This window comes from Oncorhynchus mykiss, chromosome 26 (genome assembly GCF_057628025.1).
Source record: "Oncorhynchus mykiss isolate SJ-2025 chromosome 26, ASM5762802v1, whole genome shotgun sequence".
NCBI lineage: Eukaryota > Metazoa > Chordata > Actinopteri > Salmoniformes > Salmonidae > Oncorhynchus > Oncorhynchus mykiss.
This window is the reverse complement of record NC_143047.1, coordinates 35635046-35658319: the sequence shown is the minus strand read 5'-3', so window position 1 is coordinate 35658319 and position 23274 is coordinate 35635046. Positions and strand designations below refer to the sequence as shown.

Sequence of the window (23274 nt, the reverse complement as noted above, 5' to 3'; positions counted from 1 at the left end):
CACTGCCAACTGCATAGCAAGAAGTGAGTCTGAAAGACTTTCCCTTTCACTTAGCCAACTGAGTAGCATATTTTTTGTATAGAGCTTGCATGCTTGTTGTCAAAGATATTTATAACTAACCCATGATTGTTCATTTGTGTCTTCTTCTTCTATGGTATATTGATGATCACAATTGAATGTGCATTCTGCCACCTACAATACAGGATGAAAACAGGATTCCCCAAAAAACTGAACTACCAAAAAACTGAACTACCAAAAAAACTACCCAAAAATAAATAAACTAAACAACTTTTCTGTTAATATAACTATATGAAACAGATCTGATCCCTACACAGGCTCAAGGGGTACCTGGGAGGGCGGGTCTTCCGGCTCCAGTACCCCTTGTAAGTGCCAAAAACTTTTCTGCCTCAGCCACAATAATGTCACTTTTCTTGAACTTCTTTGAGACTTGTGCTGTACAGTATATAACTGTGGCAATGAACGCCACAAAGTCCACCTTTTAACACAAAGGGTATCTTTTGTCTGACAGCAAACATTTACTACAGGCTGTATTCTATCCAATACCATATCTTCACTAGCATCTGACAGTGAATCTCAACACAGGAGATTTGGTTGACCAAACTTTTGCCACCCCTACCTCCTTCACCTTTACAGGGCACTCCAGGAACTCAGGATCATGATCCCCACCACAATAGCAACACCGTCGTCCTTCTACACACCGTTCTTCTATATACTCTGTTCATCTACACACACTTGAAACACGGCATACTTCACCATTTTTGACACCTCTAATGGGTTTCCCACATATGAATCCTTGCTCAATAAACGCATCCCAACAAGCGATTCATTATAATTTACACACACATCCTCCACTACAATTTTAGACCATTTTCTTTTTGCTCCAGTTTTCGATACTACTGTAGTCCATTCAGAACATTCCTCTTCACCAAATTTACTCCACACGTTGCCTAAATCGTACTCTACATCCACTTCCCCCCATCTTTCCTCCTCCGATCGTTCATCTGTGTTGTTTACAGTGGGAGCAAATGGAGCATACTGGGCAGAACAAGCAAAGCCAAGCACGAGCTAGCGAGATCCTATTGGCACGTTGTAGCATGTGTTTGCATATTTCCGTGAGGGAAGGTCTCCTCCGTGAAGTGCGCATGTGCACAAGCTCAATTCGACCTTGCACTCCTAAACACAATTTTCTGAAACTCTGTCAAAGCGTCAAGTCTAACATTTAATGCACTGTGTTTGTAACATATTCTAGTTTGGGGAACATACAAATGTATTGAGATCAGATGTTTTATTGATGAGGAAACGTGCAGAATGTCAGCCCAGTTTCACCTAGTTCCATCCTCTCACTACCTGCAACTTTCTTATTTTTCATGTAACTTTCTGACAGGCTAGACGCTGTGTTGCATATTGCTGCCTTTCACAGGTTTTGGTGTGGATTGCACATTTTGGTCACAAAAAAGAAATAAAAAATACAAGGAAAAGGGAAATAGGAAAATATTGAATTGCACCACCATCTAACCTGCAGTTATACAGTGTCCCCAAAACACCACCCCATCCCACCACTTTGGCCCTAAACGATCCTACACCAGGCCATCGGCCTGTTATGATGTAACCCATTCTCTCAACTTCCTGTAGATCTCTGCACTGATATCTCTCACATCCAAATACTTCTCTGCTGCTGTAACTACCACATCTATCTGCTGTGACTTCCACTCCATCATTACAGTGCAGATGATCCCTATAGCTATAAACTCAAGAAATCCAATCTTACTGAAACTCATTCTCTCAGGATCTCTCTCTTCAGGCCTACTCACAGGGAATCACCCAGTCAACTCACTCACCCTTGGTCTATCCTCTGCTCTCTTCACTGCCTCAGCATAGGACACATTCTGTCCCACTCAAACTCTGGCAATCTCAACCTGTCTCTCTCACTTCAGGTCCTCAGCTGCATGAGCACCCCCACAGTTGACACACAGATTGTTCTCTTTCGCAACTGTACACTCCCTCTGCCTATGCCCTCCTGGACATTTCTCACAGTGTGGTGATCTCCCTTCTACACACTGCTGCAACACGTATGAATCCTTGACACAAAAAACATCAGTGGATTATAAACATAGGTCCTCACAGAATAGAAAATATAACCTAACCTGACCTTATAAGGTAAAAACGCTGTGTCAAAGCTCAGCGCCACTTCTCAAAACTTTCACTGAATCGACCATTCCCAGTTTGTCCTTTAACCAGCGCGACACAACGTGTGGGTCGGTGTGGGGTCGGCCAAAAGTATTACTCCTACCCGTCCAAAATCACCTCTGGTAGAATTCTCAGGACAAACGTTGGAACTCTCCAATACACCTGCCGCCGCAGGAAGGTCCCCTTGATCCTGGGCTGGCTCAAGGAGAGCATGAAGACCAATAAGTCATATTTGTTGGTGTGTATTAGGAAGACTGTTACGAATCCCTTTTGGCCCGACAGTCTAGGGGGGATGGTAATGAGACCCGTAACATAACTCATGCAAATTATAATTGTGACAAAGTATAAGTGAGAAGGAAATAACCACGACTACTAAAATCTACCGTCAAACTCAGGGTTTATTAATAAACACACGGTAATGGGGGGAGCAGGAAAAGGGGCTGAGCTGGACCCAAGGAAAGAAACAATAAGTATTCAAAAACACCCCTAAGCTAGACTAGCCTACTTTAACAACAGCTAACTAACTAACCAAAAATACAGTGGGTGGTCCGCCCAGTTCTAACTAGTGTATTTAACAAAGTCTACCTACGGGTAGTGTATGCCCATGGGCGACTTGTCTTGGTTCCCCCTTTTCCCACCAGCAAACAAACACCATAACCAAAAACAATACTCACAGGTGATAACAAAGTGCTATGGAGGTGCTCAAACAACAGAGAGGTCAATAAACAAAGAGAAAGTAAAACAGAGAGACCTACAGACATGGCATTTACAGAGAGATTGAGCTCTAGAGCAAACAACTGACAGAGTTTTTAAACCAAGGGAAAGGAACTGTGATAGGGTAGGAAACAGGAGGAGGTGTATCTTCTGATAGATGATTGGATTGGTGACTGATTGGGGAGTGATGATTTTCACCTGTGAGGGGAGAAGGAGAGAAAATAAACACACACACAGGATACACACACAGGATACTTGTATCCGTAACAAAGACGAAGGTATGTAAATCAAGAGGCAGGAGATGAATCTCTGATCTTAACGGTACCATTCTTTCCCTTTCTTGTCATAGCGCGTCCTTCCGGTCTCCGACCCACAGCTGGACTTGCTCTCACTACCATATTTGGTGCTGAGAAAACTTTCTTCTTCTTCTATGGTATTATGGCTGTCTGCAAACAAACGTTAGAAGTGAATCTTCTTCTTTGAGGTTTTATGGCAGACTACAACCTACTGCTCTATTGCCGACACCTACTGTACGGGGTGGGGAAACAAAAATGTTCCATTGTGGGAAAGTTAGGGGAAAACACAGACGTCATACAAAATAAAATTAAAAATAAAAACATCCCACTAAAGTCACAATTCAAATCACATCCCTACACCGGCTCGGGGGCCTTCATCGACAGGATTCCTTGTAGTGCCTCTGTGGAAAGTCCATGAGTCCCAAAAAACTTTCAGCCGCACACAACGGTGCCTATTTTCTCAGATTCCCTCTCTGTTTGCGCTGTGCAGTTGATAACCAATGCAATAAACACCACCATGTCCACCTTCTTTACATGCAACAGGTCCCTCTGTTGACAAGGAATATTCTCTGGTGTCTCTTCTCCTACTACCATTACTTCTTCAACTTCACTCCTTTCTTCCACTCTTCTCACCACCTCAGGACAGGAGACATGCTGGACAGCCCTCATTCTCACCACCTCAGGACAGGAGACATGCTGGACAGCCCTCATTCTCACCACCTCAGGATAGGAGACATGCTGGACAGCCCTCATTCTCACCACCTCAGGACAGGAGACATGCTGGACAGCCCTTATTCTCACCACCTCAGGATAGGAGACATGCTGGACAGCCCTTATTCTCACCACCTCAGGATAGGAGACATGCTGGACAGCCCTTATTCTCACCACCTCAGGACAGGAGACATGCTGGACAGCCCTCATTCTCACCACCTCAGGACATCGTCTGGGCAGTGGCTGGTAGAATAGGAGATCCACTGTTTCGTTACACTCAGAAGGACAGAGCTGCTGAGGAAGGATCTGGTTAGAAATGCCAGATAATCAAGAAGACTTGTGAAATTACAGCTTTTCTTTTTCTCGCTTTGGTACAATTTTCACTTATATGTGGTACATTTTCACAACTCTTAGTGCAAAACTACAGACTGGTCACACACGTAACACTGCCAGGCTTTAATTCATTGTTCATTCATGTGGATTGTAAACATCTCTCACCACACAACCATTTATTCAAAATATATGTTTAGTGTGAAATGTAATGAGAACATTGGTTTAATCACCAAAACACAACATAATTATATTTTTAATGTAACTGTTTTAATATCTAATCTAATATCCAATCACCTGCCTTTTGAAGAGGCACCAGGTATATATGAAACACATTTACCTGGTGCCTTTTGAGAGAAACAATGACCGGGTGAAACAACTGCGGGCCGAGTATGTTCAGGTACAGCACTATATACTGTATTACTGTTATTATTTGATGTACATGCTACTTCACAATATCAAAATATATTTTTAGAGGGTGATGGTGCTTGATGCTGCTGTGAACCAAGTATATCTTTGTTGATGAAGCGGGCTTCAACCTGGCCAAAAGTTGGTGCTGTGGGCGGAACCTCATCGGCCATCAGGCGACTGACTGTCCAAGTGCCTGGACAACGTGGGGGAAACATCTCCATATGCGCCCTATCTCTGAAGATGGTGTGTTAGGACGTAGGCCATTACTTGGATCCTACAACACTGCACACCTCAATGTGTTTCTCAATTAAATTGAGCAGGCCTGTCAAGGTGAAGGGGTCACCTATGTCATTCTGTGGGACAATATCAGGTTCCACCATGCAGAGGTGGTTCAGGCATGGTTTCGGGCCCATCGCCGATTCGTGACCCTATACCTGCCACCATACTCTCCTTTCAGCATGGAGGTGGAAGGTGTACGATCACCATCCGCATGAGTGTGCCACCCTCCTTCTGGCCATGGACGAGGCATGCAATGACATCAATGCAGACCATTGTCAAGCTTGGATTCGCCATGCCGAAAGGTTTCTCCCACGGTGCATGAACAATGAGCACATTCACTGTGAATGCAAATGCCTGCTAAATGTTGTTTTGTTTTCATTCTCATTTAATTTGTTTAATTAAATTGCTTACATTTGATTACAGACAGTACACCTCTGATGCAATTATATCGGAACAATTTAAAAAATCTAAATTTGCATGAATGAATGTACAGGATGTCTTCACTGATCACATCTTTGATTACACATTGGATATATATGGGAATTATAGATTTTCTGTCAATTGTGTTGGGTAATGTAAGTGCATTGCCTAATGTGAAAACTGTGTAATCTACTGTAGTGTATTTACAGTACTGTAGCATATTACTTTCTGCACTTCTAAGGGTGATTTGAAACACATACTGTATCTTACATTGTTTGCTATTGGATTAACTGGTAAATATCTCATCTTTTTTTCTAACTGTCCACACTCCGTTTTACATGTGACCCAAATCAGATTTGCACGTTCAGGATGTAACCTTTGTAGTAGCACACAGATGCAATGCTCATTTCCTGTCACTGTTCCTTAACATTTTTGGGATGGTTGTCATGGTAATGGCAGGTCATGTACAAATACTTCAGAGCAAAACAAATCTGATTTTTGAGCTTCCAGACTGAGGTCACATGTGGAGCCGAATTGTATCAGGATTGAGATCCAAATAATTGGCAAAAGATAGAGGGGGAGAGGAATCAGCTAACTTCCTACATTTCAACACATTTTGCCATGGTGCAGAGACAACATTTTGCAGTTTTATAATGCTATTCTATACATTTTGTCATGAGGCTAAAAGAAAATGTTGCAGTTTTAAAGCTAATATCCTGCAATTCTAAACTTTTTCTTCTCACATGCTATCTAGGGGTCCCCGACCTCCAAGTCTGTCCATACCTGCCTATGTGTGTGACTGTGTGCCTGTGTGTGTGTCAGATGTGGATATTTTGGGTTATTTTGTGCCCCAGTGCAATTTCAGGAAGTATGAACGACAACCAGGCAAGTTTCACAATGAACAATACTTTATTTGGAAAAGGGTAGAGGCACTAACTCTGACTCATTTCAGATTGACAAATGACATTTACTCTTTATGAGGCATCCGTCTCCAAGACAAATACAATTACGCTTTTTTCTACCTTTAGGTTTTTAAATGGTTAAACATTGGAGTGTGCAGACCTGGGGAAACAAATTGACTAAAGCCAGTATGTCACGCCCTGGCCTTAGTTATCTTTGTTTTCTTTATTATTTTGGTTAGGTCAGGGTGTGACATGGGGGATTTATTGTGTTTTGTCTGGTCTAGGGTTTTTTGTATGTTTATGGGGCTGTTTCCTTTCTAGGTAGTTTGTAGGTCTATGGTTGCCTAGATTGGTTCTCAATTAGAGGCAGCTGTCTATCTTTGTCTCTGATTGGGAACCATATTTAGGCAGCCATATTCTGTGGGTATTTTGTGGGTGATTGTCTTCTGTCTTTGTGTCATTGCACCAGATAGGACTGTTTCGGTTTTCACATTTATTGTTTTGTATTTTGTAGTGTTCTCGTTGATCGTCTATATTAAAGATGTTGAACACTAACCACGTTGAATTTTGGTCCTCCTCTCCTTCAGCGGAAGAAAGCCGTTACACAGTAAATACGGATATGTCCCAAATGGCACCCTATTCCCTACATAATGCACTACTTTTAACCAGGGCCCATAATGCACTATATAGGGTGCCATTTGGATCACAGTCATTGTGCACATGCCCTTTATGTCAGTAATGAAATGTAGAGAAGATGTAGATGTTTCTTTTATATCTAAAATTGCAGCAAGTTTAGGAATGTTGTCAGGGGTTGTGGGATTTGTCTCAGAGGGCTAACACAGTATCGTGGTGTGCAGGAAACCTAGGTTCAAACCTAGCTGGGTTCATTAGGAAGAAGGTAACATGGAAGGATACTTAATTAAAATGTGTAATGGAGACACTGGCTTTGCAGCCTTTTGATATACCATTCAGTGTTCATCATAAAATAATAGTTCAACTAGATCTTATATTCAAAATCATATGTTTATTGTTGTGGTCCAGCCTTGAAGTGGAAATGTAGGCATGAATCAATCCATTAATCGATTAGGCTACATGTTACTGTCTGTAATAAAGGTATTATTGTGCAGTAATGATGAACAAACACTACATGCAATACAACACAGAGACACTGTAAAGACATTCCAATAATAAACAGACCTCATACACATGATCACATGATTCTCATTCTGGGTAAGATACTGGATATCAGCTGATACAGCACAGATATAGAGAACATTCTGAAATTAATGAATAGTCATGATTGGAAATGACAGCTCTGGACTAATGCCCAGATGTTGGATACGTCTCCCCAAACTGATCCTTTACAGTTCTCTATTGAGAGGAAGGGAAGATTGACTGACAATAACAGAATCATTCACACATTTTGTGTCTGCTCTGATAGGTGCTCTGGCAGTCATATTTTCATTGTGAATTGAGCTGAATCGACAAAGCTGCCTCAGTGTCCCAGGAATATATTAGGTCTCAGAATCTGAAGAAAGGTTCATTTCCTCTGACACTGTTGCATCAACGTTGGCAAGTTTAGACTGAGAGGCAGTGTTACTCCACCTCCTTTTGACACAAATGAAAATGCCCAATAGAATAACAACCAGCAGCATCACCAGTAGAACTGAGAGGGTGGATAGGTGAACTCTCTCTGCCCCAGACTCCCAACTGACATCCAGCTTGTTGTCCAGACTGAGGTGAGAGGCAGTACAGGTGTAGTTATGTCTCTTCTTTAGCTCCTCAGTACTGACCTCCAGACGCTTCCTCAGCTGGTAGGTCCTGTCTCCACTAGGCAGAACCTCCCCCCCTGTCAGCTCCTGTTCTGCCACTGGCTGGCCGTCTCTCAGCAGGGTCAGGTTGATGTGGCGGGGATAGAAACCAAACGCCAGGCAGCTCACCTGGAACCCTCCAGAAACCTCTTTCTTTATCAACCTGAGTCTGGGAGGGACTTTACGCATCATAACGTTCTTCTCTCTCTTCAGGATTGTCTTCAGTGTTCTGATGCAAAGGGTAAGTAAAACATTCTCATAAAGATTTTTTTCCTGTAATTGCCTCATCCCATCCCATCCTTGCAGTAGTTTACCAGCATCATATGTAAAATGTGTCATGTTGTAATATATTGCATGATCTACAAAAACTGCATTGAAAGTATTCTTTGTCATGATCAGGGCTGGTTCACCATTGTCAAACATCTCACAGCCAGCCATTCTTTGCTGAACTTGAACACCTTCCGTGAGATTCAAGTGGTGCTTTAGGTGAAAGTATCTCTCCTTCATGTGGTGGTACATAACTCCAAATACAAAATCTCCGTTCTTAGCTTCATCATCATGTATTTTGTCTGAGGTGTTATGTCCCTTGTAGATGAAGTGTTTCATGTTGGAGTCATAGTAAGTCACTTGAACATCATCCAACATCACCACAACCGTAAACTCAGGGAAAGGCGTCTCTCCACTTATATATGTTGCAAGTGCCCACAGAGAATGTGATCCTGAACCTGGGAGAGCAGTTATATTAAAATGAGTTATGAACATTTTATATTTTATAACATAACAAATCATTTAATGAGTTGAGATAAAGTAAATAGTCCATATTACCTGAGTTGACAATGGTGCAAAAGGAAAGAACAAACAAAAAGACAGACAGTTTGCCCATGATTTAGAAAATGTAGCCTCGCGTAGCAAGTTTCTAAGCTCTCAAGAGTGTCTGACAGACTTCCCCTTTCTTTTAGCTATGAATAACAATGTGCTACACAGTTGGTTGTGTAGCTTTTTGGGGGACAATACCAAATTCACGTAGAAATGTACGTTATAGATATGTCATTCTCAATGAAAGCAAGTCTGAGAAGCGGTATATCCGTTCTATTTCTGATATTTCTATGCTCCCTTTTATAAAAGCGCTACTGCCCCTGAAATATCACTTCTCGTTTAGAAAATGTCCTGTGTGGCATCGATATGAGACAGAAACATTTATTCTAGTGTCAACATTGACTACAAAGTGTAAATAGGATAACTTTGGTCATAAAGTCAGTCTCGTCCAAAATGGAGATTTGCGAGATTATAGGAAAAAAGTGTGTCACTGGAATTACTAAAGCCAATGATAATGATGCATCCCAAATGGCACCCTATTGTCTATATAGTGCACTTCTTTTGACCAGGGCCCATAGTGAACCATGTAGGGAATAGAGTGCCATTTGGAACGTATCCTCTGAGCACCTGCCCTTTACATAATTAATAGAATGTAGGTTAGATAAAGATGTTTATGGCTTTTACATGGAAAAATGCACAAAGCAGGTTTAGGGAATATAATATGGCCAGTGGTCCTATGCTTTAGCTCAGAGGGCTAACACAGTATTGTGATGTGCATCAAACCTAGCTGGTCTCATTAGGAAGCAGGTAACATGGAAGGATACTTATTTAAAATGTGGAATGGAGACATTGGATTTGTAGCCTTTTGATGTATCATTGGGTGTCCAATACAAAATAACAGTTAATTAAAACAGACCTTATATTCAAAAGCTATGTTTTATGTTGTGGTCCAGCCTCAGAGTGGAAATGTAGGCCTGAATATTTGACTGGGGAAAAGTAGCACTAAATTACTTTTTCATGGCACTGACTGCAGATATGAAGTGCATTGTGAAATGAATCAATAGTCATGATTAAAAATGACAGATTACATAACAGAAATAATTCAAATAATACCTTTGTTAATGAGCAGGATGCCAAACCAGCCTATAAAATATATGAATGCAGATCTGTACTAATAATACCCAGATATTTGTTCTGGTCATCAGTCTCCCCAAATTGATCCTTTACAGTCCTTTGTTGAGGGGAAGGGAAGATCAACTGACCATAACAGAATCATTCACACATTTTGTGTCTTCCCTCATAGGTGCTCTGGCAGTCATATTTTCATTGTGAATTGAGCTGAATTGACAAAGCTGCCTCAGTGTCCCAAAAATTTATTAGGTCTCAGAATCTGAAGAAAGGTTCATTTCCTCTGACACTTTTGCATCAACGTTGGCAATTTTAGACTGTGAGGCAGTGTATCTCCACCTCCTAACGCAAATGAAAATGCCCAATAGAATAACAATCAGCAGCATCACCAGTAGAGCTGAGAAGGTGGATAGGTGAACTCTCTCTGCCCCAGACTCCCAACTGACATCCAGCTTGTTGTCCAGACTGAGGTGAGAGGCAGTACAGGTGTAGTTGTGTCTCTTCTTTAGCTCCTCAGTACTGACCTCCAGACTCTTCCTCAGCTGGTAGGTCCCGTCTCCACTAGGCAGAACCTCCCCCCCTGTCAGATCCTGTTCTGCCACTGGCTGGCCGTCTCTCAGCAGGGTCATGTTGATGTGGCGGGGGTAGAAACCAAACGCCAGGCAGCTCACCTTGAGCCCTCCAGAAACCTCTTTCTTTATCAACCTGAGTCTGGGAGGAACTTTACGCATCGCAAAGGTCTTCTCTCTCTTCAGGATTGTCTTCAGTGTTCTGATGCAAATGGGAAGATGAACATTCTCAAATAATACTCTTTCAAACGCTTGCCTCATCCCATCCCATCCTCGTAGTAGTTTCCCAGCATCATATATAAAATGTGTCATGTTGTAACATACCATTTGATCTGTATAAATGGCATTGAAAGTGTCCTTTACCACGAACATGACCGGTTCACCATTGTCCAACATCTCACAGCCAGACATTCTTTGCTGAACTTGAACACCTTCCGTGAGGTTGAAGTGGTGCTTTAGGTTAAATGATCTCTCTTTCATGTTGTTGAACATCATTCCAAATACATAAGCTCCGTCCTGAGCTTCGTTATCATGCATTTTGTTAGGGGTGTTATTTACCCTGTAGATGAAGTGTTTCATGTTGGAGTCATAGTAAGTCACTTGAATGTCATCCAACATCACCACAACCGTAAACTCAGGGAAAGGCGTCTCTCCACTTATATATGTTGCAAGTACCCACAGAGAATGTGATCCTGAACCTGGAGAGGAGTGATATTATACACAGATATGGATATTTTTATAACATAACAAATCATTAAATGAGTTATGAGAGAAAGTAGATAGTACATCTTACCTGCGTTGACAATGGTGGAAAACGAATGAACAAAAAGAAGGACAGACAGTTTGCCCATGATTTTAAAATGTTCACTACTTTTCCAGTAGCCTCACGTAGCAGGTTTCTAGCTCTGAAGTGTCTGACAGACTTTTCTTTTCACTTGTCAAAACAAGGTAAAGTACTTTAATGTTGTTGAACGAGTCGAACAAATGGAGGTGGAAATTTAAGACCAAATGAAGCTGAGGGTATAATGAGGAAGAGAGGGTGAGTCATGTTGCATGTTGCGCACACAGCCAAACACCATTCAGATGATACTGTAAATGAATTACAAAAAATCCTTAGACATGAATGTGTTCGTTTGTGTGTATGTTCATGTTCTGTCTGTCTGTATTTGATTCAAATTTGTGCTAGAGTGTGCAGCATGTGTGTGGTTTGTGTCCGTGTGTGTGTGTGCGTGCGTGCGTGCGTGCGTGCGTGTGTGTGTGTGTGTGTGTGCGCGCGCGTGTGTGCGTGCGTGTGTGCGTGCGAGCGTGTGTGTGTATTACCCTACTAATTCTTCCCCTCTCTCTGTTTTGCCTGTCCAGCTCTCCTCATACACAAACATACACACTCCTCCCTCCCCGTCTCCTGTCAGAGTGTGTTCAGGAATGGGAATTTTTAATGTTACCTTCTGAACAATTTCCAATCCAGACAAACTTCTATAAGAGGCTAAGTAAGATTGAGGACCACTTTGCCCAAAAAATGACTGACTGTTGCCTTTAAATCAATGAAACAGGAAAAGGAAGGGAAAGGCTGGGGGCCACTCTTGACTTGAATAGACTTGTGGAAAAGATCAGTTTCCAATACAGCTGGTCAAATATTAACCACCATTAGGTATTGTGCTTTGGAATGGGGACTTTGAACCAGTTAGTTTAGGTTGTTTGTGCTTTTGGATGGATATTACAGGAGCCATCTTTTGTTTTAAAATGGCAGGGTGACATTAAATGATGTATGAATTATATTGTCATACACATGATAAAAACAGCAGCTGTTCATATAAAAGTACAACCAAATACAGTATGTTGTAGGTATTGCTTATGTTTAGTTCCTATAACTTTCCAACCCTAGACTTTTATAATAGACTTTTCAACACTAACTAAGTAGTGCCTTATTGTAGCAGAAGCGTAAATGGGGGCATCCTGGGATGTGCTTTTGTATGTTATTGCTGTAAGAGCGAGTTAGCTAGCATGCTCTAATAGTATGTTATTGCTGTAAGAGCGAGTTAGCTAGCATGCTCTAATAGTATGTTATTGCTGTAAGAGCGAGTTAGCTAGCATGCTCTAATAGTATGTTATTGCTGTAAGAGCGAGTTAGCTAGCATGCTCTAATAGTATGTTATTGCTGTAAGAGCAAGTTAGCTAGCATGCTCTAATAGTATGTTATTGCTGTAAGAGCGAGTTAGCTAGCATGCTCTAATAGTATGTTATTGCTGTAAGAGCGAGTTAGCTAGCATGCTCTAATAGTATGTTATTGCTGTAAGAGCGAGTTAGCTAGCATGCTCTAATAGTATGTTATTGCTGTAAGAGCGAGTTAGCTAGCATGCTCTAATAGTATGTTATTGCTGTAAGAGCGAGTTAGCTAGCATGCTCTAATAGTATGTTATTGCTGTAAGAGCGAGTTAGCTAGCATGCTCTAATAGTATGTTATTGCTGTAAGAGCGAGTTAGCTAGCATGCTCTAATAGTATGTTATTGCTGTAAGAGCGAGTTAGATAGCATGCTCTAATAGTATGTTATTGCTGTAAGAGCGAGTTAGCTAGCATGCTCTAATTACAATGGTGGCATTAGCTCCTTGCTAATTCACAGTTATTACTACAGACGAATCACAAATCTACACCCATCTAATGTGCTTCCTTGTGTCTATCATCAGGAATAAACAGCAATCAACTGGGATCTCTGGATAGACATCTTTTCTCTATTACTCGAGATTTACGAAGTACGATCACATCTGTTACACTGGTGCCGAGACCAGTCTTCTGGTCTTCATGGAGCATCTGTTACACTGGGCCCGAGACCAGTCTTCTGGTCTTCATGGGACATCTGTTACACTGGGCCTGAGACCAGTCTTCTGGTCTTCATGGGACATCTGTTACACTAGGCCCGAGACCAGTCTTCTGGTCTTCATGGGACATCTGTTACACTGGGCCCAAAACCAGTCTTCTGGTCTTCATGGGACATCTGTTACACTGGGCCCGAGACAAGTCTTCTGGTCTTCATGGGACATCTGTTACACTGGGCCCGAGACAAGTCTTCTGGTCTTCATGGAGCATCTGTTACACTGGGTATGAGACCAGCCTTCTGGTCTTCATGGGACATCTGTTACACTGGGCCCAAAACCAGTCTTCTGGTCTTCATGGAGCATCTGTTACACTGGGCCCGAGACCAGTCTTCTGGTCTTAATGGGACATCTGTTACACTGGGCCCGAAACCAGTCTTCTGGTCTTCATGGAGCATCTGTTACACTGGGCCCGAGAACCATATTCTCTTACCATCTCTTACACCAGTATACACTAATTGGTCTGAGAAATACTGTGGTTTCTTGAAAAATCTAACATTCATAAAGAAAATCGAAAGACTTGATGGTAATTTGTGTTCAACGGAGAGCCATAAGATATTCTGGTGCATTTGGTTGATATTCATTTGAACAAAGCATTAAAGAGTTAACCTGGCAGCCGTGTTTTGAGTGAGTTGGAGCTGGTTTAGGTACGTTTGTTGCTGCAGATGACCATATGAAAGGACAGTACTCTAAGTGTGATAGAACCAGAGATTGATCGTGGACTACAGGAAAAGGAGGGCCGAGCACTCCCCCATTCACATCGGCGGGGCTGTAGTAAAGCAGGTCGAGAGCTTCAAGTTCCTTGGTGTCCACATCACCAACAAAATATCATGGTCCAAACACACAAGACAGTCTTGAAGAGGGCACGACAACATCTTTTCCACCTCAAGAGACAGAAAAGATTTGGCATGGGTCCTCAGATCATCAACAAGTTCTACAGCTGCACCATTGAGAACATCCTGAGAAATGAAGGCTATTCCATACAAGAAATTGCCAAGAAACTGAAGATCTCGTACAATGCAGTGTACTGCGCCCTTCAACAGCGCAAACTGTCTCTAACCAGAATAGAACGAGGAGTGGGAGGCCACGGTACACAACTGAGCAAGAGGACAAGTACATTAGAGTGTCTAGTTTGACAAACAGACCTCAAAGTCCTCAACTGGCAGCTTCATTAAATAGTACCCACAAAACACCAGTCTCAACGTCAACAGTGAAGAGGTGACTCCGTGACGCTGGCCTTCTAGGCAGAGTTCCTCTGTCCAGTGTCTGTGTTCTTTTGCTCATCTTAATCTTTTATTTTTATTGGCCAGTCTGAGATATGGTTTTTCTTTGCAACTCTGCTTAGAAGGCCAGCATCCCAGAGTCGCCTCTTCACTGTTAACATTGAGCCTGGTGTTTTGTGGGTACTATTTAATGAAGCTGCCAGTTGAGGACCTGTGAGGCGTCTTTTTTTATTTTATAATGTTTTTTTTAATCAATTAGTGTATTATATTCGTTGTAATTTTTGTTCTGTCTTTTCTGGTGGATTAAATTGAAATTGTAACCAACTTCTTATGACTTGTTTTAAAAATAGCGATATTTGGGAGATGATTTCCTTTTCAAACAAATGAAAGTGAGAGGTTGTAATCTGAATAAAGTGAAAAAGGCCTTTCTTGAACATAGGTTGAGACAATTTTACTAATTTGATAGAGAACCAGTTTAGATTTAAGTATAACTTTTGTATGACTGAAGCCTTTAGTGAGAGGTCTAATGCTTTAATATTTAATCATTTCAGTCCTCTGAATTTTTATTAATTATATAAATATGCACGTTTAATTTTGTCTGGCTTGCTGTTCCAAAAAACATCCTCTATGAGGCAGTGGAGGGATCCAAGTTGTGGATTTAAAAGAAAATATGAATCATCAGCATACAATGACACCTTTGTTTTTAAGCCCTCTATTTCTAATCCATTGTTGTTACTGTTGGATCTGATTTTAATAGCTAACATTTCGATGGCCATAATAAATAGATATGCCGATAGTGGACAACCTTGTTTTACTCCTCTTGACAGTTTAAAACTTTCTGAGAAGTAGCCATTGTTTAATATTTTACACCTAGGGTTACTATACATGATTTTAACCCATTTTAAAAGAGATTCTCCAAAATTGAAATGTTCCAGGCATTTATATATAAACTCCAGTCGTACTTTATAAAATTGCCTTTTCAAAGTCCGCTATGAATAGCAGGCCTGGTTTCCCAGATTTTTTATAGTGTTCTATTGTCTCCAGTACTTGCCTTATATCATCTCCAATGTATCATCCATGTAAAACATCTGTCTGATTAGAATGAATAATGTCGGACAAAACCTTTAAATTCAATGCGCTATACATTTTGCTGGAATTTTTGCATCACAACATTGAAGTGTAAGGGGCCTCCAATAATTTTAAATGGACTGGGTCTTTATATTTCCCACTTGTATCCTGTTTCAGTAATAATGAAATCAGACCTTCTTGTTGAGTGTCCGATAATCTACCATTTACATAGGATGGGTTAAAACACGCTAATAACGGTCCTCTGAGTATATCAAAAAAGGTTTGGTATACCTATACTGGTATGCCATCCAGCCCTGGAGTTTTCCTGGACTTAAAGGCTTTAATTGCATCAAGAATTTGCTCCTCTGTAATTTCACCTTCACATGAGTCTTTCTGTATGGCTGTTCATTTGACATTATTAATAGAAGAAGAAAGAAATTGCTTCAGTTAGAGGAGATGGAGGAGACTGGAACGAAAACATATGCTTAAAGTATTTTACTTCCACTTTCAACATTTTTGGGGGTGAATCGTAGGTGACTCGATCATTTGTAATACGTTTCAGTAAATTATTTTTGGTAGCATTTCTATGTTGAAGATTCATTTTTCCCCATTTTCCATCCAGCTTTATTATTACACTTGATCTTTGTTGAATAAATTCCTCCATTTCTTTTAGTTTTTCCTCTAACTGATTCTGTGCCTCTATGGGTCAGTTTTTATTGCTATCTATCTGTTCTGTTAGACCTTCTATTTGCTTTGTTAGTATGGATTCCTTTGACCTAAATGTCTTTTTGTTTTAGAGATGAGTACTGAATTGCATGACCTCTAAAGGCACATTTAAAAGTGTCACATATAATAAGCGGATTTGCTGTACCTATGTTACGGCAGAACAATTCAGTTATACATTTCTCTGTCCTAGTTACAAAAAAAGTTATCATCCAATAGGCTTTGATTAAATTTCCAATATCCCCGCCCACGTGGAAATTCAGTAAGAGTAATGTATATATCTGATGGTCGGACCGCATTCTATCAAAACCTTTTTCACTTTTGGTGCCAACGAGAATGACATAAGAAAGATGTCAAGATGACTAGCTTGATTCAGCCTCTGCCATGTATATCTCACTAGGTCAGGGTATTAAACCTCCTCTATGTATATCTCACTTGGTCAGGATATTTAAGCCTCCAAATATACACTAGTTCTAATATATCCATGACATTCAAAATTTCCTTAAGAGCCTGAGGGTTATAGTTTGTAGTGTGATTTCCTTTACGGTCAATTGAGGTATTTAAAACAGTATTATAATCTCCCACCATATTCATAAAGTCTTGTATTGCTTGCAGGGTTAATCATTTATTGTATACAGTGGGGAGAACAAGTATTTGATACACTGCCGATTTTGCAGGTTTTCCTACTTACAAAATGTAGAGGTCTGTAATTTTTTATCATAGGTACACTTCAACTGTGAGAGACGGAATCTAAAACAAAAATCCAGATAATCAAATCTCCCCACTGTATATTTTCAAAGAAGTGTGGATCATCATTATTTGGTCCCTAAAGGTTAATGAGCCATATCTGTTTATGGTCCAATTACATATTTAAAATCATCCATCTACCTTGCAGATCTGTTTGGACAATTTGCACATTCGGAACAAAATTAGTGTTAATTAGGGTCTCCCGGGTGGCGCAGTGGTTAAGGGCGCTGTACTGCAGCGCCAGCTGTGCCATCAGAGACTCTGGGTTTGCGCCCAGGCTCTGTCGTAACCGGCCGCGACCGGGAGGTCGACGCACAATTTCCCTAGCATCGTCTGGGTTAGGGAGGGCTTGGCCGGTAGGGATATCCTTGTCTCCTCGTGCACCAGCAACTCCTGTGGCGGGCCGGGCGCAGTACGCGCTAACCAAGGTTGCCAGGTGCACGGTGTTTCCTCCAACACATTGGTGTGGCTGGCTTCCGGGTTGGATGCGCGCTGTGTTAAGAAGCAGTGCGGCTTGGTTGGGTTGTGTATCGGAGGACGCATGACTTTCAACCTTCGTCTCTCCCGAGCCCGTACGGGAGTTGTAGCGATGAGACAAGATAGTAGCTACTAAAAAGAATTGGGTACCATTAAATTGGGGAGAAAAAGGTGTAAAAAAACAAAAAAACAATTTGTGTTAATTAATATCATCAACAGAGATGGGTGATTATATTATAAATTGGAAGGATCACAATAATTGAAATAGAACTAAATGAATAAGATATGCAGAGAACTGTGGTTTGAAACAAATGGTGAATGAAACTACTAGATCATCAACTAAGTTGGGTCACCGTTCGTACATATACACTGATCTGATCTTCTGTAATATACCATTGCAATGTTTGAAAGCCAGATCAATGCCAGTGGGCTGGACAGACCATAATATTGTGACCATAACCATGACCACCAAGGTTCCAAAAGAATCCCTGTGGTCAAGAGAAATGTTAAAACATTAAATCATGAGCTATTTCTGTAGCCATGAAGTGCTGGTCATGGCTCACATCAACGCCATTATTCCAGAAACCCTAGACCCACTCCAATTTGCATACCGCCCCAACAGATGATGCAATTTCTACTGCACTCAACAATGCCCTTTCCCACCTGGACAATAGGAACACCTATGTGAGAATGCTATTCATTGACTACAGCTCAGCGTTCAACACCATCAATAGGAGCTGACAGGCGGGGAGGTTCTGCCTAGTAGAGATGGGACCTACCAGCTGAGGAAGAGTCTGGAGGTCAGTACTGAGGAGCTAAAGAAGAGACACAACTACACCTGTACTGCCTCTCACCTCAGTCTGGACAACAAGCTAGATGTCAGTTGGGAGTCTGGGGCAGAGAGAGTTCACCTATCCACCCTCTCAGTTCTACTGGTGATGCTGCTGATTGTTATTCTATTGGGCATTTTCATTTGTGTCAAAAGGAGGAGATGCACCTTCTCGTAGACATTGTCACAACTTGCCAACGTTGATGCAAAAGTGTCAGAAAAAATGAACCTGTCTTCAGATTCTGAGACCTAATCAAATGTTGGGACGCTGATGCACCTTTGTCGATTCAGCTCAGTTCACAATGAAAAGATGACTGCCCACACTATTATTATTATTGCAGTATTACAGATGTAGGATCTTAATTTGAACCTGTTTGCTACAGCAGAAAAAGAACACTGCAGCAACAGCAAATGTAATCTAGAGTTATATATGTTTTGCAGTCTGTAATTTCAAATCATAACTATTCATTAATTTCAGAATGTTCTCTACATCTGTGCTGTATCAGCTGATATCCAGTATCTTAACCAGAAGGAGAATCATGTGATCATGTGTATGAGGTCTGTTTATTATTGGAATGGCTTTACAGTGTCTCCATAGCCCCAGGAAGTAGGGGTGCTGAGGGTGCTGCACCACCCCCTGAAAAATAATATAAACAAATATTTTTTAATTTAGACATGTTTTCACAAAATTAGTGTATTGGGCCTTTACTAGTCCTATATTAGCACAGGGGCCCAGGACAGAGTTTGGGAAACTCTGCATTAGCGGACTGATATAGCTTTCTGTAGCGTGTGCGAAAAAAAATCATAGCACTGTGTCTCTGTTTTGTATTGTATCTAATGTATGTTCATCCTGCCTGCAAAATAAAAGCTATGTTACAGACAATAAAATGTAGCCTAATCGATTAATTCATCGATTCATAATAACTATGTCATTAATTAATGTTAATTATATACCTTAACTTCTCTCAGGAACTTGTTTATCCTTGTGGAAGGGAGAGAAATCCTGAACTCTATTTCTCTCCAGTTTAAGACTGTCATAAGTAACTAAGGTGAATGTTATATGTATTATAAAAAATTAAACAGTTTAATGATAGGAAGCCTTTAGTGGGGAATGAATCTGCTCGATTGTAGTCAGTGGCCTGAAAGGTGATGTTATATTTTATGTTCACCTCACCTTCGGTATGAAAGCCTGTGGAAGAGGCTAAAATAACATGTGTTCTTGTATCCAAGCCGTTTGCACCTCCCAACAATTGAAATAGGCACATTCAAACAGAGGTGGAGTTTCAAAACCAATTGAAATGCTTACTTACAAGCCAATAACCAACAATGTAGTTTTAAGAAAAATTTGTGTCAAGTAAAAAATTTAAAAAACTAATAATTAAAGAGCAACAGTAAAATAACGGTATTACAGGGGGTACCGGTACAGAGTCAATGTGCGGGGGCTCTGGTTAGTTGAGGTAATTTAGGTAATATGCATGTACATGTAGGCAGAGTCAATATGTCCATGCATAGATAATGAACAGAGAGTAGCAGCAGTGTAAAACGGGGGGGGGGGGGGGGGGGGGTGCTAATCTCGGTAGCCATTTGAGTAGCTGTTCAGGGGTCTTATGGCTTGGGGGTAGAAGCTCTTAAGAAGCCTTTTGGACCTAGACTTGGCGCTCCGGTACCGCTTGCCGTGTGGTAGCAGAGAGAACAGTCTATGACTAGGGTGGCTGGAGTCTTTGACAATTTTTAGGGCCTTCTTCTGACACTGCCTGGTATAGAGGTCCTGGATGGCAGGAAGCTTGGCACCAGTGATGTACTGGGCCGTACGCACCATCCTCTGCAGTGTCTTGCGGTCGATGGCCGAGTGTTTGGACCATTATATTGTGTTGGTGATGTGGACACCAAGGAACTTGAAGCTCTGAACCTGCTCCACTACAGCCCCGTCGATGAGAATGGGGGTGTGCTCGGTCCTACTTTTCATGTAGTCAACAATCATCTTGATCACATTGAGGGAGAGGTTGTTATCCTGGCACCACTCGGACAGGTCTCTGACCTCCTCCCTATAGGCGTTCTCATCGTTGTCGGTGATCAGGCCTACCACTGTTGTGTCATCGGTAAACTTAATGATGGTGTTGGAGTCGTGCCTGGCCATGCAGTCATGAGTGAGCAAGGAGTACAGGAGGGGACTGAGCACGCATCCCTGAGGGGCCCCTGTGTTGAGGATCAGCGTGGCAGATGGTTTGTTACCTACCCTTACCACCACAAGTCCAGGATCCAGTTGCAGAGGGAGGTGTTTAGTCCCAGGGTCCTTAGCTTAGTGATGAGCTCTGAGGGCACTATTCCTGTTCTGCCACTGGCTGGCCGTCTCTCAGCAGGGTCATGTTGATGTGGCGGGGGTAGAATCCAAACGCCAGACAGCTCACCTGAAACCCTCCAGAAGCCTCTTTCTTTATCAACCTGAGTCTGGGAGGAACTTTACTCATCACAACGTTCTTCTCTCTCTTCAGGAAACGTTTCCAAAAGTGTTATTTTGTATACTTGCATCATCCCATCCCTTCCTAGTAGTAGTTTCCCAGCATCATATGTATAATGTGTCATGTTGTAATACATCTTGAAAAATGCCATTGAAAACATCCTTCAACACGGACAAGGCTGGTTCTCCATTGTCCATCATCTCACAGTCAGTCAATCTTTGCTGAACTTCAACACCTTCCGTGAGATTAAAGTGGTGCTTTAGTTCAAACTATCTTAAATTCAAATTACCTCTGGTATATTACTCCAAATACATGAGCTCCGTCCTGAGCTTCATCATCCTCAGTTTTGTTGTTGACATGTTGTCCCCTGTAGACAGACTGTTTATTGTTGGAGTCATAGCAAGCCACCTGAACATCATCCAACATCCCCACAACCGTAACTCAGGGAAAGGTGTCTCTCCAATTGCTGTGTATGTTGCAAGTGCCCACAGAGAATGTGATCCTGAACCTGGGAGAGGAGTGATATTACACAATTATGGACATTTGACATTTTATAACATAAAAAAATCATCAAATTAGTTTGAGAGAAAGTTAAGTATATTTTACCTGTGTTGACAATAGTGTAAAACTAATGAACAAATGAAAGGACAGTTTGCCCATGATTTTAAAATGTTCACTACTTTTCCAGTAGCCTCACGTAGCAGGTTTCTAGCTCTGAAGTGTCTGATAGACTTTTCTTTTCACTTGTCAAAACAAGGCAAAGTACTTAAATGTTGTTGAACGAGTCGAACAAATGGAGGTGGAAATTTAAGATAATGAAAACTGAGGGTGGAATGAGGAAGAGAGGGTGAGTCATGTTGCATGTTGCACACACAGCCAAACACCAATCAGATGACACCGTAAATTAATTACAAATAACGTTCAGTGAAATCCTTAGACCTGAATGTGTGCTTGTGTGTTGATCATGTTCATTTTCTGTCTGTCTGTCTGTGATACATATTGGTGCTGGAGTGTGCAGCATGTGTGTGGCTTGTGTTCACTTGCGCGTGCGTGCATTAGCCTGCTAAGTCTGCCCCTCTCTCTGTTTTCATACTGCCTGTCCAACCACTCCTCCCTCCCCGTCTCCTCTCAGAGTGTGTATGCATTAGCCTGCTAAGTCTGCCCCTCTCTCTGTTTTCATACTGCCTGTCCAGCTCTCCTCATACACACACACACCCACTCCTCCCTCCCCGTCTCCTCTCAGAGTGTGTATGCATTAGCCTGCTAAGTCTGCCCCTCTCTCTGTTTTCCTACTGCCTGTCCAGCTCTCCTCACACACACACACACCCACTCCTCCCTCCCCGTCTCCTCTCAGAGTGTGTATGCATTAGCCTGCTAAGTCTGCCCCTCTCTCTGTTTTCCTACTGCCTGTCCAGCTCTCCTCATACACACACACACCCACTCCTCCCTCCCCATCTCCTCTCAGAGTGTGTATGCAGTAGCCTGCTAAGTCTGCCCCTCTCTCTGTTTTCATACTGCCTGTCCAGCTCTCCTCATACACACACACACCCACTCCTCCCTCCCCGTCTCCTCTCAGAGTGTGTATGCAGTAGCCTGCTAAGTCTGCCCCTCTCTCTGTTTTCCTACTGCCTGTCCTCTCAGGGTGTGTGTGCAGGAATGTGAATTTTTAATGCCACCTTCTGAACACAATTTACAATCCAAACAAACTTCTATAAGAGGCTAAGTAAGATGTGGAGCACTTTGCCAAGAAAATGACTGACCGTTGCCTTTAAATCAACAAAACAGAAAAAGGAAGGGAAAGGTTTGGGGGCCACTCTTGACTTGAATAGACTTGTGGAAAAGATCAGTGTCCAATACAGCTGGCCAAATATTAACCAACATTAGGTATTGTGCTTTGGAATGGGGACTTTGAACCAGTTAGTTTAGGTTGTTTGTGCTTTTGGATGGATATTACAGTATATTTTAAAATGGCAGGGTGACATTAAATGATGTATGAATTATATTGTCATACACATGATAAAAACAGCAGCTGTTCATATAAAAGTACAACCAAATACAGTATGTTGTAGGTATTGCTTATGTTTAGTTCCTATAACTTTCCAACCCTAGACTTTTATAATAGACTTTTCAACAACTAACTAAGTAGTGTCTTATTGTAATTTTATCAGGATGTGGAGTGGTAGAAAACAGACAGTCTAGCAGAGTTAGGGCTGCAAAATTCCACTAACTATCACTGAATTCCCAGGTATTCCCAGGTATTCCCTCCTGATTCTGGAAAACTTCCA

The 23274-nt window shown here is 41.7% G+C and overlaps 2 protein-coding genes, 1 long non-coding RNA gene and 1 pseudogene across 4 annotated transcripts; 1 reads left to right on the top strand and 3 right to left on the bottom strand.

The window, feature by feature from the left end:
- Positions 1 to 7275: 7275 nt before the first annotated feature.
- Positions 7276 to 9239, bottom strand: LOC110506872 (major histocompatibility complex class I-related protein 1). The gene is made up of 2 exons (XM_021586738.3): positions 8908 to 9239; positions 7276 to 8807 (listed from the first exon to the last, which is right to left on the bottom strand). Exons 1-2 carry the CDS (start codon positions 8963 to 8965, stop codon positions 7786 to 7788), a joined length of 1080 nt encoding a protein of 359 aa, XP_021442413.3. The 5' UTR covers positions 8966 to 9239; the 3' UTR covers positions 7276 to 7785.
- Positions 7880 to 15120, top strand: LOC149971463 (uncharacterized). Its single transcript, XR_016492334.1, has 2 exons — positions 7880 to 8323; positions 13278 to 15120. It is a non-coding gene; the product is annotated as an uncharacterized LOC149971463 (long non-coding RNA).
- On the bottom strand, positions 8844 to 11939 carry LOC110506873 (major histocompatibility complex class I-related protein 1). The gene is made up of 2 exons (XM_021586739.3): positions 11389 to 11939; positions 8844 to 11293 (listed from the first exon to the last, which is right to left on the bottom strand). Exons 1-2 carry the CDS (start codon positions 11444 to 11446, stop codon positions 10275 to 10277), a joined length of 1077 nt encoding a protein of 358 aa, XP_021442414.3. The 5' UTR covers positions 11447 to 11939; the 3' UTR covers positions 8844 to 10274.
- Positions 15121 to 18700: 3580 nt separating the features above from the next.
- LOC149971462 (major histocompatibility complex class I-related protein 1-like) lies at positions 18701 to 21725 on the bottom strand (annotated as a pseudogene). The gene is made up of 2 exons (XR_016492333.1): positions 21596 to 21725; positions 18701 to 21497 (listed from the first exon to the last, which is right to left on the bottom strand). The product of XR_016492333.1 is annotated as a major histocompatibility complex class I-related protein 1-like (transcript).
- Positions 21726 to 23274: the final 1549 nt, after the last annotated feature.

Coding starts and splice junctions, on each gene's coding strand:
- LOC110506872 (XM_021586738.3), bottom strand. CDS start 8,965: ATGGGCAAACTGTCTGTCTTTTTGTTTGTTCTTTCCTTTTGCACCATT. Junction 8,808..8,907: donor TTGCACCATTGTCAACTCAG/GTAATATGGACT, acceptor CTGCTCTCCCAG/GTTCAGGATCACATTCTCTG.
- LOC110506873 (XM_021586739.3), bottom strand. CDS start 11,446: ATGGGCAAACTGTCTGTCCTTCTTTTTGTTCATTCGTTTTCCACCATT. Junction 11,294..11,388: donor TTCCACCATTGTCAACGCAG/GTAAGATGTACT, acceptor ACTCCTCTCCAG/GTTCAGGATCACATTCTCTG.